The 15,222-nt window shown below is 51.9% G+C and overlaps 1 protein-coding gene across 3 annotated transcripts in view; it reads left to right on the top strand.

Moving 5' to 3' along the window:
* Nucleotides 1–15,222, top strand: part of GRIK4 (glutamate ionotropic receptor kainate type subunit 4) — a 433,258-nt gene that overhangs the window by 302,535 nt on the left and 115,501 nt on the right. For all 3 annotated transcript variants that reach the window (XM_058687070.1, XM_058687072.1, XM_058687071.1), the window contains one exon: nt 11,234–11,395. In XM_058687070.1, the coding sequence (XP_058543053.1) occupies nt 11,234–11,395 (162 nt within the window). The remainder of the gene's footprint in view (nt 1–11,233; nt 11,396–15,222) is intronic.

Consider the following 15,222-nt stretch of genomic DNA (forward strand, 5'->3'; position numbering starts at 1 on the left):
ATTCTGATACAAGGGACCCCCTTGATCCGTACCCCTAGCACTTGTACTGACCAACTGTCTGGGACTCGCCTCCGGCTTGCCACCGAGTAGGTATATATAGACCTTGAAGACAGCGACAGGCTTTGTTGTGTATCTAGTGCCTAGTGGGATGTGTCATCTATAGGAGATGCTCATATCTTTTGTGCAACGAATGAGGTAAAAATGGCCAAGATCTGAAAGTCTCCTGGTATTACAGTTCCCTCCCCTGTGGGAAACAGTCTGAGAGCCCGGTGGCCTGGGTTCTGGTCCTGCCTTAGTCACATTCGTCCTGACTGATCTTGAGCATGTCAGAGACAGCGAGAGTCCCAGCCGCTGCGGGAGCCCGTCGTTTTGGTCCTGCTGCAGAGATGCCGAGGGGCAGAGTCAGTAGGAGGCCAGGGCTACGGATTGACTGCATCACTCACCTTCCTCAGAATCTCCTTATGTCCCTTGTGAAAGGGATGCCTCGAGTCTCTACGTGCCTGAGGCTAATGAGTTGGGACCTGGGAAGAGGGAGGTTTAGCGCCTGATGTGGAGATGGGAGGCCTGATCAATGGATCCTGAGTGCAGGGGACCTCAGAAGTAAGGAATCGATGTCTGAAAAAGAAAGCAGACCTGCAGAGAAGCAGTAGCAATCCCCAGCCTAAGGGGAGAGCACAGTGTCCACTATTTCTCATGTCAGTTTGACCCACAGAGGTTTCAGCTTCACAGTTGATAACCACTTATTGAGTCCCAGAGGCACAGAACAGATTTCTAAGTGCAAAACGAAGACGGTCACGGCTGCTGGGGTGGAAATAGGAAGGTCTTTCCCCCTAGCCTCTGCCTTCCTCTTCCTGGGAGCAAATGACCAAAGGCTTTGGAAAGGCGATCCCACCCTGACGGGTGTTTACAGGTGAACGTTAATTCATTTAACGAGTGTATATTGAGCATTTGCTAAGCACAGGCATGGGGTAAGGTACAGGGAACAGATCAATAAACGAGACGGAATATGGTCTGCATTTGAAGTCCTGTTTGTGGATTCGTGTTGGGAAAGAGAAGCGGAGAAGGGACTGGGTCCCTGGGAGGAACAGATACGCGTGTTTAGGTCACGGGGAGAAATGAATAGGAGGCATATAGGGAGAAGAATCCAGGAGATCTGGGGGCTGAGAGGTTTAGGACCAAATCTCCCATTAAATGGAATTCACTGACAGGTATGAATTAGCCTCCCAGCTGCTACTTTCTTCAAAGCCCTATTCCACAAAAGCGATTGCCCAGCCTGCAGAGAGCAGAGGCTTTGATGCAGATTAACAGACAGACAGAAACCGGGTGTGGGGAGGGAGGGGATGCACGGGTACCCACCGCTCTGGACTCCTCATGGCTGGAGCCATCAGGGCTTTCCTGAGACAAGCTGAGAGGGCACTTATGAGACGGGGGTCTGGGACCTGGCCTCCGCCATGCCTTGGGTCCCCGGAAAAAATGAATGGATATAGCCATAAAGAAGAGCCTCGGGAAGTTGAAAGGTCCATGCTGTCCATGGGGTAAGGTGAGGGACAAGCGGCCAGGCACTCTCTTCTTAGGTTCGTTCAACCAAAAGTGTTGGCTTCTTTCTCTATGTCATGCACCAGTGTAAGTGCTGGTGATAGGAGCGCATTTGTCTCCAGGGCACCCAGTCCTTGGAAGGCAGCTTTGGACAAACTCACGTGATATAAAGTTCTGATATATGTAGATCTACAGTGGTGGCCGGGTTGAGGCAAGGGCTCGTCCCGCCTGTCTTGGGGGATGGAGGAGGTCAAGGTGAAGAACGAACAGAGGAGTAGACAGGGTTCACAGCATGAAAAGACGTGTGCGTAAACCTATGTTTGTTCTTGCCCTGTTTGCGGTCAAGAGCATTGGGAAGTTGAGGGGGACTCGTGATCAAAAGTATAGTTTAGGAAGATCCTTCCAGCAGTAGCCCCGAGAAGGAGCTCGGAGAGATGTAAACGGCTTAGTTGGTAGTCCAAGAACAAGCTGGTGAAGATCTGAATTGAGGCAGAGGTGGTGGGGATGGTGGGCAGGCGAAAGATGCAAGAGATGTGGAGGATGTAAAATGTTCTCGGTGACCAGGAATAAATGCGTGCACAACTGAATGAGATGGGCAACGTGAGAGAATGGAAGAAACAGAGAAGGAGTTACAAATTCTAAACTGAACGGCAGGTGGATGATGGTCACGTTCACCAGTAGGCAACCAAGGGCGGGAATCAGATGGGGGAGGAAGGATCAGGAGTTCAAGTATGGGAATGATAAAGTCTTTTTTTTTTTTTTAATTTTTTTTTCAACGTTTTTTATTTATTTTTGGGACAGAGAGAGACAGAGCATGAACGGGGGGAGGGGCAGAGAGAGAGAGGGAGACACAGAATCGGAAACAGGCTCCAGGCTCCGAGCCATCGGCCCAGAGCCTGACGCGGGGCTCGAACTCACGGACCGCGAGATCGTGACCTGGCTGAAGTCGGACGCTTAACCGACTGCGCCACCCAGGCGCCCCTGGGAATGATGAAGTCTTAAGGATATCTTGCATTAGTCCAGCTTCATCATAACAGCCTAGGAAGTTGGAATCTTTTGGTGTTCTCAGTACTCCTGGGGTGAGAACATAAAAGGCCGTCGGTCATGGGGGCACCTGGGTGGCTCAGTCAGTTGAGCGTCCGATTTCGGCTCAGGTCATGATCTCGTGGTTTGGGAGTTGGAGCCCCGTGTCGGGCTCTGTGCTGACAGTTTGGAGCCTGGAGCCGACTTTGGATTCTGTGTCTCGCTCTCTCTCTGCCCCTCCTCTATTTGCGCTCTCTCTCTCTCTCTCTCTCAAAAATAAAACATAAAAAAAGTTCTTAAAAAAAGGTTGTCAATCGTGAGCAACCTCAGGGAAGGGCACATGTATTTAGTTTATCCTGTGCCTCTTGGTGACCTGGTTCTGGGTGCACAGTCGGGAGAAATGGGATAATAAGCACTGATCTTCTATGCCAGTACCCGGGTCTTAATCCTGTGTCTGTCTTTTGGGTAAGACACTTAACTCCCAGGCACCTTGGTTTCTTCTTCCCGCAAATGGGAATATGAATGGCCTTGTGGGGACCAGAAGTGATCTATGGAAGTGCCTTGTGATCTATGCAGAGCCGTGACGACAGAAGCAGTGAATGTTATTAACTCAGTAATAAATAGATGTTTAATAAATGACTTGGGCTTTAGGTGAGGTAGGCTGCTGGCCTCCCCTCTCAGGCAGTGAGAGGCCAGGGCTGGGCATGGAGGTGAAGGGATCAAAGGCAGAGTATTGGGCAAAAGCAGCCACAAAGCAAGGGTGTGTTTGAAGACACCACTGTTAAGAATAGAAACCAGGGGCACCTGGGTGGGTCAGTCGGTTAAGCGGCCGACTTCAGTTCGGATCACGATCTCATGGTCCGTGAGTTCGAGCCCCGCGTCGGGCTCTGGGCTGACAGCTCAGAGCCTGGAGCCTGTTTCGGATTCTGTGTCTCCCTCTCTCTGACCCTCCCCTGTTCATGCTCTGTCTCTCCCTGTCTCAAAAATAAATAAAACGTTAAAAAAAAAAATTAAAAAAAAAAAAAAGAATAGAAACCAAAGAAAGACAGAACCCAACTAGGTCTGGGTGGCAGAATTCAGGGAGATTCCAGAGGCCATCAGGCATCAGAATGGCACGTTTTAGGGGTTGTCCATGGGCGTGGCAGGAAGGGAGCTGTTCAGGTTCTTGGGCCACTGCCACGGACCACCAGGAGCTGAGGGTTTCACGCAGGAACAGAGAGGCTCGCCTTTGTGGCACAATCTGGGAGCCTCCGCCCCATGCTGCCTCCTCGCTGCCTGTTAACGATGCCTGAAAGTGCACGCAAAATGCATTCCTTGAGTGATTTTATTGTTACTATTACTAATGCTAATCACTCAAGGAGTTTGTATCTTCCTTTGAGTTTGTATAGTGCTTTTCCTGTACATGATCTCTTTTAAGCCTCACTGTGAAGTGTTTTTTTCCCCTCACTTTGTAACGAGAAAACTTGTCTAATTAAAAGAGATAAAAATAAAGAGATTAAAAAATGTAAAAAGCAAAGATTGGTTTCGGAATATGGGATTTCAGTGAGGAAAATCGAGGACAAAGTACCAATAGATAGTATGTGCCTTAAAACGTTATAACTCTACATTTATGCCTGCTCTGTCCAGAACAATTATTCTCCTAATCGTTTAATTAAACCAATGAGGCAGCTTTGGCTTTCACTGCCTTTCTCTAGGCACTAGGGACGCAGCAATGAGCGAGAGAGCCGACAAGCCAGCAGGGAAGCGTTTGTGGCGCAAACGATGGTGAGCGCAGAGGCGTCTTAGGGATGGCTAAGGGTCCTGAGCAACTCACGCAAGACGGCCAAGTTCACGAAGCTGCGTTCACTGCCCGCTTCTCGATGCACCTCAGCCACACACATCTTCAATCATACCGCCTTTCTTTCCACTTCCTTCCCACCTGCTGCACCCTGGGGTCCGCTCACTTTCCTTCTCTGGGCTCTTCATGCTGAGCATACGTGGTGTGGCACAAACCTTGGCTCGCCCGTGCTCTCGAGGCCGTCGTTTAGTTGCTCGGTCTGGGACCCCCATCAAGCCCCAGACCCCTTCCCTTTGTGATTACAATCCTTCTCGTGCCGAGATTTAGTTGATGTGTGGTAATCCCTTTACTCAGTCTATCATTGTCCGTTTTGTAGCTGCAAATCTCATCGGTCTTACGAGTCGTGTGTTCTGAAATCAGTTTTAACTCCATTTTGCTGGCAATTCTACCGCCTTATCCCAGTGAACTCATAGCACCCCTGACCCTTGGTGGCTCTCCCCACCGCGGCCGCACAGTGGTGAGTAGTAGGTGGTATGAGAACACGGAGCCCTGGCTTCGAAGTCAGCTGGGCCTGGGTTTGAATCCAAACCCCTTTGTTGACAGCTGTATGGCCTCAGAGGAGCCACATCACGACTCTGGGCCTCAGTTCCTTCAGCTACATGATGACTGTGGTAGCTTCTATGTCATGGGGCTGCTGTAAGGATGGATTGAAATCCTGCGTGTGAAGTGCTTAATTCGGCCAGGCACATAGTAGGCGCTCAATTAATTGTAGCAGTTGTTATTATTGTGAATATTGCTTTGTCGTAATTATTTATGGTTGGAAGATCTGGAACGCCAAGCCTTCTGTCTTGACACAAATAGCCACACCAAGCAATTAACACCTTATGGCAACTTATTTAGCAAAACTTTTCTCATTTGACGAGTAGCTAAGAAAAGCTTCCTGAAGAGTGAGGGGGAAGAGAGGGAGAGAGGAGAAACCCCCAAGCCCGATATTTCCCTTTGTCAGGATCCAGCTGTAGCGTGGGGAGCAGGAAGAGGAAAGAGAAGGGGGCAGCGTGGAGGAGGGACGGCATTTGGAGGGAAGAGAACTCACATGTTACGAATGCCTACTCTGCGCCAGCCACATGCCATGGATTATCCCTGCAGGGCAGGTATTCTCTGCATTTTACAGGTGACCAGGCAGCAATTCAGAGACGTTACTGACCTGCCCGAGATCACTCAACTAGTTTGTGGCCAGTCAGGATTAGAACCCAGGATTGTCTTATTTCAAACCCTGTGTTCTTTCTGCTGCACCCTAATGTCTCCTGATGGGACTGCCACACGGCACAACTCCAGCGGCCACCCCTCACACTGCCATCGATGTAAATGGCCCCTGGGGGTTGTGCAGTGGAGTGGCCACGTCTCCTGAGATCGGATGTGTGGCCTTGGTTAACAGGCTGTTAGAAAGGGGAAATGATGAAGGCCTGACCTGGTGGGATTGGAAAGGGAGGGGTGGGGGCGCCTGGTGACTCTTGATCTCAGGGTTGTGAGTTGGAGCCCTACATTGGGTGTAGAGATTATTTAAAGGTACAGTTTTTGGGGTGCCTGGGTGGCTCAGTTGGTTAAGCGTCCAACTCTTGTTTTTGGTTCGGGTCATGATCTCACGGTTCATGAGTTCGAGCCCCGTGTCGGGCTCTGTGCTGACACTGCAGAGTCTGCTTGGGATTCTCTGTCTCCCTGTCTCTCTGCCCCTCCCCTTCTCTTACTGTCTCCCTCAAGATAAAAAATAAATAAATAAAAATAAATAAAAAGAACTTAAAAAAATAAAATCTTTAAAAAAATGGGAAGGGAGGGACAGACTTAAGAGACATTCGAGGGACGTTCAAGAGACAGATTTGACAAAGTTGGCAATGGACTGGATGGGGAGTTAAAAGATGAAGGAAAATTTGGAATTTCTAGCTTATGTAGCTGGGGGAAGAGTAATATGCTACTGGGTTAGAAATACAAGGGAGAAGGGGCTGTAGGGCAAATAGAACATCATAGAATGCCATTTCCGCTACTTCCCCGTTTGACGCGGGCCCAGGCCCAGGTGATGTAGGATGAGGTAATAGACTGCACCCGGGGGCCTCTGTTTGGCTTTCTGCATTTCTCCTTAGAGAACTGAATCTGGACCATTCAAACCTCTTGCGCTTTGTGCTCTAGTCGCCCGACCTTGTCCCCGGGCTCACAGCCTGCCTTTGCTCCAAGCTTGGCGGCTGGAGAGCCATGAAGTCTCTGCAGCTGGCACGTGAGCAGATGCCCGTTGGTAGACCAGGACCCTGGAAACGTCCCACCGGCTGGAGAAAGTGAGGGGACACTCAGACGGGTTGTGCCACTCGTGATGATGACCTCTCCATGGTGTTCTCAAGCCCTGCTCCACGCCTGTTCAAAATACCCCCCATCCAAGGGTAACCCTGAATTCGTTCACGACATGATCTTCAGCTGTAGCTATCGAGTTCCCTGCAAATCATTGCATACTCAAGAATGCGCACACACGCCCTCACCCGTACGTGCGTGCATGCGTACACATTTAAGAATGTCCTGATGCGAAAGCCAAGTGGTAAGAAAACAAGCTGTCAAGAATGTGTCTTTTGAAGTACGATAACGTGACGCGACGTCCAGAGGACAGGCGGGGGGTGGCGCAAATTTTACTCGTGTTCTTACGCCTGCTTTAGGAGCAAGACTGTGGATTAGTGGTAAGAGTTAGGCGCGCTGAGGACCCCAGGGTCCTCAGTCAATGAGAAACATCTTCAATCAACAGTCCTCAGCCAACATTTACCAAAGAGCCTCTGGGTATCAGGCCCTGCTCTAGGTGCAGTACAGAGCCTGTCACAAATTCATTCAGACTTGGAGTAACGGAAGATTTGGTCTTGGCGTCCTCTGCCATTCGGCTTTACCATTTGCTCTTCCCCCTGCTTTCCCGCGGTGTCACAACGATGGAATCCACTCCCATTGGGAGTGGGGACCCTTAGGATTTCCCTTCCTGAAGCACTTACAAGAAGAGAATGAAGGCTCCTGTAAGAATCTGCCCCACCCCACGGCTTCCAGTCCTTCCTCTCCTTTCAAGGAAGGTTGCAGCCAGCCAGGCTGTGTGGTTAGGGGAACATAGGGAACCCAAGGGAGCCAGGTGTGCATTCTTAGAGCCTGTGGTGGGCAGCAGGAACCAGATGGCTTTTAATCCCCTCCAATCCTCAAATGTGGGAACTTTAGGAAATATCCCTCTCAGCAAAATGTTCCCACCGCTTGATTTGGGGTTTATAATCCATGTTTGCTTGAATGCGTTTAGAGTAGCGTTTCCCTGAGTACATTTTGTAGAGCACTACTGTGAGACACTCAGGTTTTGGAGGGGAAAAGCGTTCCATGGTCAATATGTTTGGAAGGTTCTGGGTTGAACAAAACGTAAAGGAGCTGCTTTGCTGGAGGACGTCTTTAAGCCTTTAACATGCTAGCGTGTGTTACGAATCGTGAAAAGGCAGGTGTCCTAAGCAGTCTGTTCTTACCGTAACGTGGAACCTTGCTGTGGTGCAATTCCTGTTAACATCCTGGAAAAGCTAGTGTCCTGAGGAACACACTTTGGGAAACGCTGGCTTAGAAGATGTTCATTGTATAGAAACTGGCGGTTTTGCATATTCATTTAGAAATCAGCCTTCAACAGCGGCAGGAGAGGCCAGGTTTAGACATAAAGAGGCACTTCCTAACCGAGAGGGCACTCAGGGAGCAGAGTCTAAGAGTGTCCCGGGAAATTTTGATAAGAGAACACACCGCCCCCTTTCTTGTCCTTCCACAAGCTCTCCCGTGAGTCATTATAAATAGATTGAGTTATCAAGGAAGCTGCTGGATCTTTTTATCTTAAGGGGGCCTTTGAAAAAGGATATAACTGAGGGATGAGAAGGTAGGAATTAAAAGCAAAAAGACACCCTGGCTGACTTCTGGAGGGGCTGTCTCTAAGTGTCGGTAATTAACTCATTCATTCTTCCTCTGCCCAGAACACAGAGTTGAAGGAAACGCCTTTCCAACTCAGGTTTCCACAGCAAGTGGAACTCAGGTAGAGGGTCAGAAGCTGCCTGAGATCTCAGGGTCGGACTTTGGTCAGTGTCATACGTTGAGCGCTTCTGTGTGCCCAAGACGATGCCAAGCCTTTTGCACGCATTCGCGGAACCTGGATTTGAACACCAAAGCCCTAGTCACTCTATGCTCTTATGGCCTCTGTGAGTCTGCAGACACCTGAGACGTCAGGGCTCCCTTGAGATGAGCCTCCTTCTGTCAGCCTGCGTGGGGGAGAGGAGGAAGAGGGGGAGAGATGATCTGTGGCCACATTGACAAGGAAACCAAGGGAGAGGGGACATCTTCCAGCTGGTGAGGCCCCTCAGTTGCCTGACAGCAGCCTGGCTCTTTGTCCCGCCACACCCCTCCCCTGCCAGATGCATCCCTCCTTAGCCACCTGTGCCTTGTGCTGCTGGGAGCCCACGGTGCATGGACAGCTGCCCTGTTTGAGAGCTCGGAGATCGTATCGGTTTATGAATCAATACGTTCTCTGAGGTGTCTGTGTTCCCCTAACGGGAATGTGGCAGGATCTAACATCTACCTAATCCTCATCCGACTCCACGCTGTCAGGGATGAGAGGCTCCAAAGGAATCTTTGTAGCTTCGGTCTGTAAGCTGCAGTTTATCAGGCTAGACTCTGGGCACGGGAGATCAGACCTGTGGCCTTGGCAGTGGCTCTAGATGTGAGAGGACAGGCCAGGGGCCTGGAGGAGCTAAGTCTTAAGGAAGGGAGTCTCCTGAAGGAAAGCAATGTTTCTGCCCAGCCGGAAAGTAAGCCCCTGGCACCTCCCATCTGTCATGTCAGGCAGAGTGGCCGATGGGTTAGTCCTGGGGTCCATAACTACTGTGTGCCCACGGGGTGTGGAGCCGTGTGTGAGGTACTCAGAGCGAACGGGTGACGAATGTGACTTCAGTGTGTGAAAGTGACCTGACTTGCATTCGGAGAATTCTTCCAGGAGCAGGATTGGTGAGCTAAACCAATCCACACCCTCTTGCCTGGTTTCCTTGCCTAGAGCCTTAGAGGTCCTGGACGCTGAGCTCAGCCCTGCCTGAGGAGGGCGATTCTTCTCCCTCTGACACGGACTAGCCTTGATGGGACTCATGCCCGCAGGTTCTAGCTTGCTGAGGGATCGGCTGGCTCCGGCCCAGGGATTGCAAGAGGGCCACGGGTCCTGGGAGAATTCCCTTGAGTTTCTAAACGTCACTGCTGCGCATGGGGTTTCTCTGACTGCCTCTTCTAAAGTAGCAGCACCCCGCCCCCCACTACGGCCTCCCATAGATGACCAAAATTATATCTATTTATTTACGGGCTTACAATCTGCCTCTTCCATTAGCCCACAGGCTCCTTGAGGGCAAGACACGTGTCTCTCTTGTTCGTATCTTCTGTACCCAGAACATCCTTTGTGCCTGTGTCTAGCTCATGATAAACACTTGAATGTCTGTTAAATGAATGGAAAAAAAATATAACAAGTGAAGGCACAACCCTCCGTGCAGACCGGCAGGTTGAGATTCTTCCACAGCAAACTTGGTTTGGCCACTCTTCTGTTGACAGTCCCCTTGGGTCCCATCACCTACAGGAAAAAGCCCCTGTGCTCTGGCCTCTGCTGACCTCTCCGGCCTTATTTCTCACCATCCCCCACGCCCCTGCATCCCACGTGCTCACCCAGTGACTCCCAGACATTCGTGTGCAAACAGCCTTGGCACCTGCTAAAAACGTAGACTCCTGGGCCTCAGCTCAGGTGATTCAGATGGTGTTGGGTGGGGCCCAGGGACTGTCACTTTTTTTTTTTTTCCTTTACCCCGTTACCTGGGAGGGGTGCCTGGGTGGCTCAGTCAGTTAAGCATCTGACTTCAGCTCAGGTCACGATCTCACGGTTCGTGGGTTCGAGCCCCGCGTCGGGCTCTGTGCTGACACCTCAGAGCCTGGAGCCTGTTTCGGATTCTGTGTCTCCCCCTCTCTCTCTGCCCCTTCCCCGCTCACACTCCGTGTCTCTCTCCTTCAAAAAATAAACAAACATGAAAAAAAAATTTAAAATAAATAGTTACCCGCGAGACTGGGGCACCTGGGTGGCTCTCAGCTGGTTAAGCATCCAACTCTTGATTTCCGCTCAGGTCATGATCTCATGGTTCGCGAGTTTGAGCCCCACATCATCGCGCTCTGTGCTGACAGCACTGGGCCTGCCTGGGGTTTTCTGTCTCCCTCCACTGCTCATGCTCTCTCTCGCTCGATTTCAAAACTAAATAAATAAACAAACCAAAAAAAAAAGACAGCCGGGAGAATTCCGATGGCAGGTGCTCTGGAGACCACACTTTGAGGAGCCATGCCCGGTCAAAGTACATCGCAGGCAGCTGGCTGGGGGGGGGGGGGGGGTCACACTTCCTCACCTCCATGCCTTTGTATCACGGCCACTTCTGTGTGGCATCGCTTTTGCCCGTCTACATTCCCCACCCAGAAAATGCCTCTGCCTCCTTCAAGACTCAGCTCAGGGGTCGCGTCTTCTTTGGACACAGCCCTGCTTCCACCAGGCACGTTAGTTTTGTTGTTTTCTTTCCTCTCTCCGTACAGCACGTGTCGCACACACCTCTCTTAGAGATCATTCCGCTTTTTTCGCTTCTTTTCTCCTCCCCTCCCTCAACACCGTGAGCCCTCTGAGAACAACTCGTGGTTCTCTCTGGACCCTGAGTACCGAGCAGGGTGCCCACCCGCAAGTGTCCGTTGGACCAGAAGTCCTCCTGGTCCCCCAGATGTGCCCCCCACATGCGCCCCAGCCAAGTGCGTCCCCACACCTCTTCCCTGGCTAACCTAACCCTCTTCTCTGACTGCCGGGTCTTCCAGGAGTTCTCGCTCCAGAGAATGGACAGCCTCGTGGATGATCGTGTCAACATCCTGGGATTTTCCATTTTCAACCAGTCGCATGCTTTCTTCCAAGAGTTTGCCCAGAGCCTCAACCAGTCCTGGCAGGAGAACTGCGACCACGTGCCCTTCACTGGCCCTGCGGTAAGTACCTGCTGGAGCCCCCGGTGCCCCTTCACCTGCACACACACACACTCCCTCCTAGAGCCCTGCCCTGCCCGGCCCCACCCAGCTCAAAGAGAAGTGTGTACGGGTGCTGGGAAGTGGTTACGAGAGAGGTTTGACGGGGATGAGCTGTAAACGGAGAGGTTGGTGGAGGGGAGCAGGCCGACCGCCCTGCAGGGCCACGGAGCCGTCGTTTAGTGATGTCTGCGCGTCCCCTATGGCCAGACTCCCGGTCGTGCTGTTGCTGGGGCCTGCCTGAGTTTAGGATCCAAGAATCCTCTGATTGTGGGCACCTGGGTGGCTCAGTCGGTTAGGCGGCTGACTCTTGATTTTGACTCACGTCATGGTCTCGTGGTTTGTGAGATCGAGCCCCACGTCAGGCTCTTTGCTGACAGTGTGGAGGCTGCGTGGGATTCTCTCTCTCCCTCTCTCTCTGCCCCTCCCCTGATCGTGGGCACTCGCTCTCTCTCAATAAATAAACATTAAAAAAAAAAAAAAAAGAATCCTCTGAGTGGAAGGCACTTTTGGTTCATCTGCTTCCTCATTTTTCGATAAAGGAAACTGAAGCCCAGACTGGGAATGGGGGTAAGGGTGGGGCCGTGGAGGTCTTGTTCAAAGTCTAACGCCAGGGCTTTTGCAGGGCAAAATTCGAGTCGGAGACTCCTGATTCCGGGTCCACGGTTCTCTCCATCACACTGGACCACCGCCCTGAGTAGGTCCTCATCCGGGGAGGCTTCCTTTATGCCCTCACCCACGCTCTTCCTCTCTGTACTCCCTTCCCCTGCGGCGTATGTGATGGAAGGGAAGCCGTCCCTGGCATACTCCGCTGGGTTCGATGTCCTTACTCTGTGAGGACAGGTCAAGTATGTGTGCTCGTGTCCGTCTGGTAAAAGGCAAGTTCTCAGGGGACTGGGATTGCCTGGCTTTCTAGGTCCCGTCCCAGCCGTGTGACGTGTCACTCCCGCGAAGCCCCATAAGACAGCTCAGGTGATGCTCACATAACTTTCTGAAGGAGCTGCCGTCAGTATCTCCACTTCACAGCTGATGAAACTGAGGCCCAGAAAGGTTAAGTGAACGGCCCAGGGTCACACGGCTAGTGAACAAAGGAACGAGCATCAGAACCCAGTTCAGAGTTTTAACTCCTCGGCCATCTTACCTCTTTCTAGGGCCATCATTCTCCTGCCTCTGTCAGTCGGCCTGGCGAAGTGAAAGTAGTCAGTGGGTATTTGTCATACGAGTGAGTAAGTGAGGCAGGTGGAACAGTGAGCTAGAGATAGAAAGAACCGGAAAAGAAGTAGGCCTGAGAGATGCAGGGGAATTGGGCACCCCACTGGAATGGGACATTCTGTGGCTTTTAAAATGGGAGCCATATGGGGCACCTGGATGTCTCAGTCAGTTGAGCATCCAACTCTTGATTTCGGCTCAGGTCATGATCTCATGGTTTGTGGGATCGAGCTCCATGTTGGGCTCTCTGCTGATGGCATGGAGCCTGCTTGGGATTCTGTCTGTCCATCTCCCTCTCCCTCTCTCTCTCTCTCTCTCTCTCTCTGCCCCTCCCCCACTTGTGCACATACTCTCTCTCTGAAAGTAAGTAAAAAATGTAAAAAACATGTAAAAAATAGGAGCACGCCTGCCTCTGATACACGTCCGGGGCAAGGACATTTCTGAACATCTGCACGATGGACACCTAAGGGGTTGGCCAAGGCGGTCATCCAGTGGCAGACTTGCTGAAGGCAAGGGCATGGACAGAGTGACCTCCCAGCAAACACTGTACTTCTTTGATTGCATAGCCTGGTAGAAATCTTAGGGAGGAAGAGGTAACTAAAGGGTCAGAGCTCATGCAAAGCTCAGGGGGCTTTGATCAAGGAGCAGGTGGGAGAAGGGCACTTGAGAACTGAGTTTCAGGAAAGGCTTAAGGAGCACATCCCAACAACGTATGTTAGACCCAAAAGAAGTGAGAGTCCGTAGAAAGGAGTTGGCAGGGGTGAAACATCTGAAGAAGGGGGATTCTCACTGCCAGTAGATGCGTTAGGGACAGCGCGGGATGTCTTCAAGCACAGTGTCGCGGTAGGACCAGGTACATCCCTCCCAGCCGGATGCAGGCCTGTCTTCCCGGTCCTGCCACCGTGGCTCCGGTATTTGAATGAGGCTGACGGACCGGAAGGACTCACAGCATAACATCAGGAAAGGAAACTGCTGCCTGCTCTCCAACCCAGGCTGTCCCACGTTTGGCATCTGGCCCTCGTGAAATAAAAGTTCCGTGTGACGTATTTCCAGTTACTCTCTGAGGGTCTCAGCCCTTCCATCAGCACTCACGGTGACCACAAGCAGGCAGGCGAGAGGCCTTCCCTGGGACCCAGTGGGGGAATTTGTAAGGACCCAACGAGGAAGCCAGCCCCGTGCCTCTCACGGGTCTCTAGGGCTGGCCGTGCTCACACGTGCCGAAGAGAGTACTGGCCTCGGAGGCACAGGATCTGGATTTAAATACCAGCCTTGCCGTTTTCTTGCTCTGTGATCTTGGGTCGCAGTTTTGTAACGCTTCGGGGCCTCAGATTCTTCTTCATCTGTAATTTGGGGCTGATTATGCTAGACCACTTTAGAAGATTCTCGGGAAGATAAAGTGGGCTATAATGCTGTCTTCAAGTGACAGTTACTCATTGAATGGGCTTATTCAACATGCTATCTGCCAGCCACTGGGATAGGCATCAGTAAATACATCAGGTAGCTTTTGCTAGAAATGCTGTGTAACGACCAGCCCCTAAATCTCACTAAGCGTGTAACGCGAGGCATTTGTGCCGCTCGTGCATCGGAGCACCTGGGGGGAGGGGGGAGGGATTAGCTCCGGATTCCTAATCTGGCCGGGGATCAGCTCGTCTAAACAACTCATTCAGTGAATCTGGGCTAGGGCAGTTCTGCTCCACATTATCTCTCCTGCTTCCCCTGGCCCAGCAGGGAGGCCAGCCTGGCATAGTCTCCTGGTAGTGGTGGCAGGACAGTAACAGATCGAGTGGTAACACACCAGACCTCTTAATCAGTTTCCCAGAATGTCCCCTGAGAGGGATGCTGCTCCCCCTGTGGAAGCAGAGTGAAGCCCCTCAGTTCCGCCTGGAATGATCAGGGAGGGCATCCCAGAGGAGGAGGAAGCCAAGACTGCCCTGCTGCTCACTTAGTGTGTGAGACGCTGTGCCGGGTGGAGCCGGGGCCGCGTGTCCTGTCACATGGAAGCAACCCTCCTGACCTCATTTTTCTCCTTCCCAGTCCCAGTCTCAGACCTCCCGAAGCCTCAGCACCTTATGTTCCTCAAGAATGTTGGGGGGGCATTCAGGGAGGGGGCGTGTCCAGAGGCTCCCTCCATGCTGGGGGTGGAGAACAAGAGTACAAGCCTATTTCAGAGGGGAGGTGTGAGGAGCTTAAGGGCAAGCCTGAGACCTAGCCCCGGTCACCGGGAGGGGACAGCCGGTCCTGGGTCCCAGATTGTGGTTGTACCTCAGTCGGCTTTCTCTTGGCCAAACCCTGTGGTTTTCTTGCCAGCAAAATCGGGACATGTGTTCTTTCTAGCTCAGGGGACCGGGGCACTCCCTTCCATTTGTTTCATCCGTGCACAGAGCCGAAGACTACGGCAGCACTTCCCACGAAAGTATCCCACCCCCACCTCCTTTTCCTCCTTACGACATCCCAATAGCCAGCGAGAGTGGTCACACACCCCTCCGTGGCAAATGAGGAAACTGAGGCACGGAAGAGTGAGATTAGAGCCTAAGTCTGCCTCTCGGTGCCAGGAGCCTTGCACCCATGGTCTCGGTGCAACC

Source organism: Neofelis nebulosa, chromosome 10 (assembly GCF_028018385.1).
Source record: "Neofelis nebulosa isolate mNeoNeb1 chromosome 10, mNeoNeb1.pri, whole genome shotgun sequence".
Classification (NCBI taxonomy): Eukaryota; Metazoa; Chordata; class Mammalia; order Carnivora; family Felidae; genus Neofelis; species Neofelis nebulosa.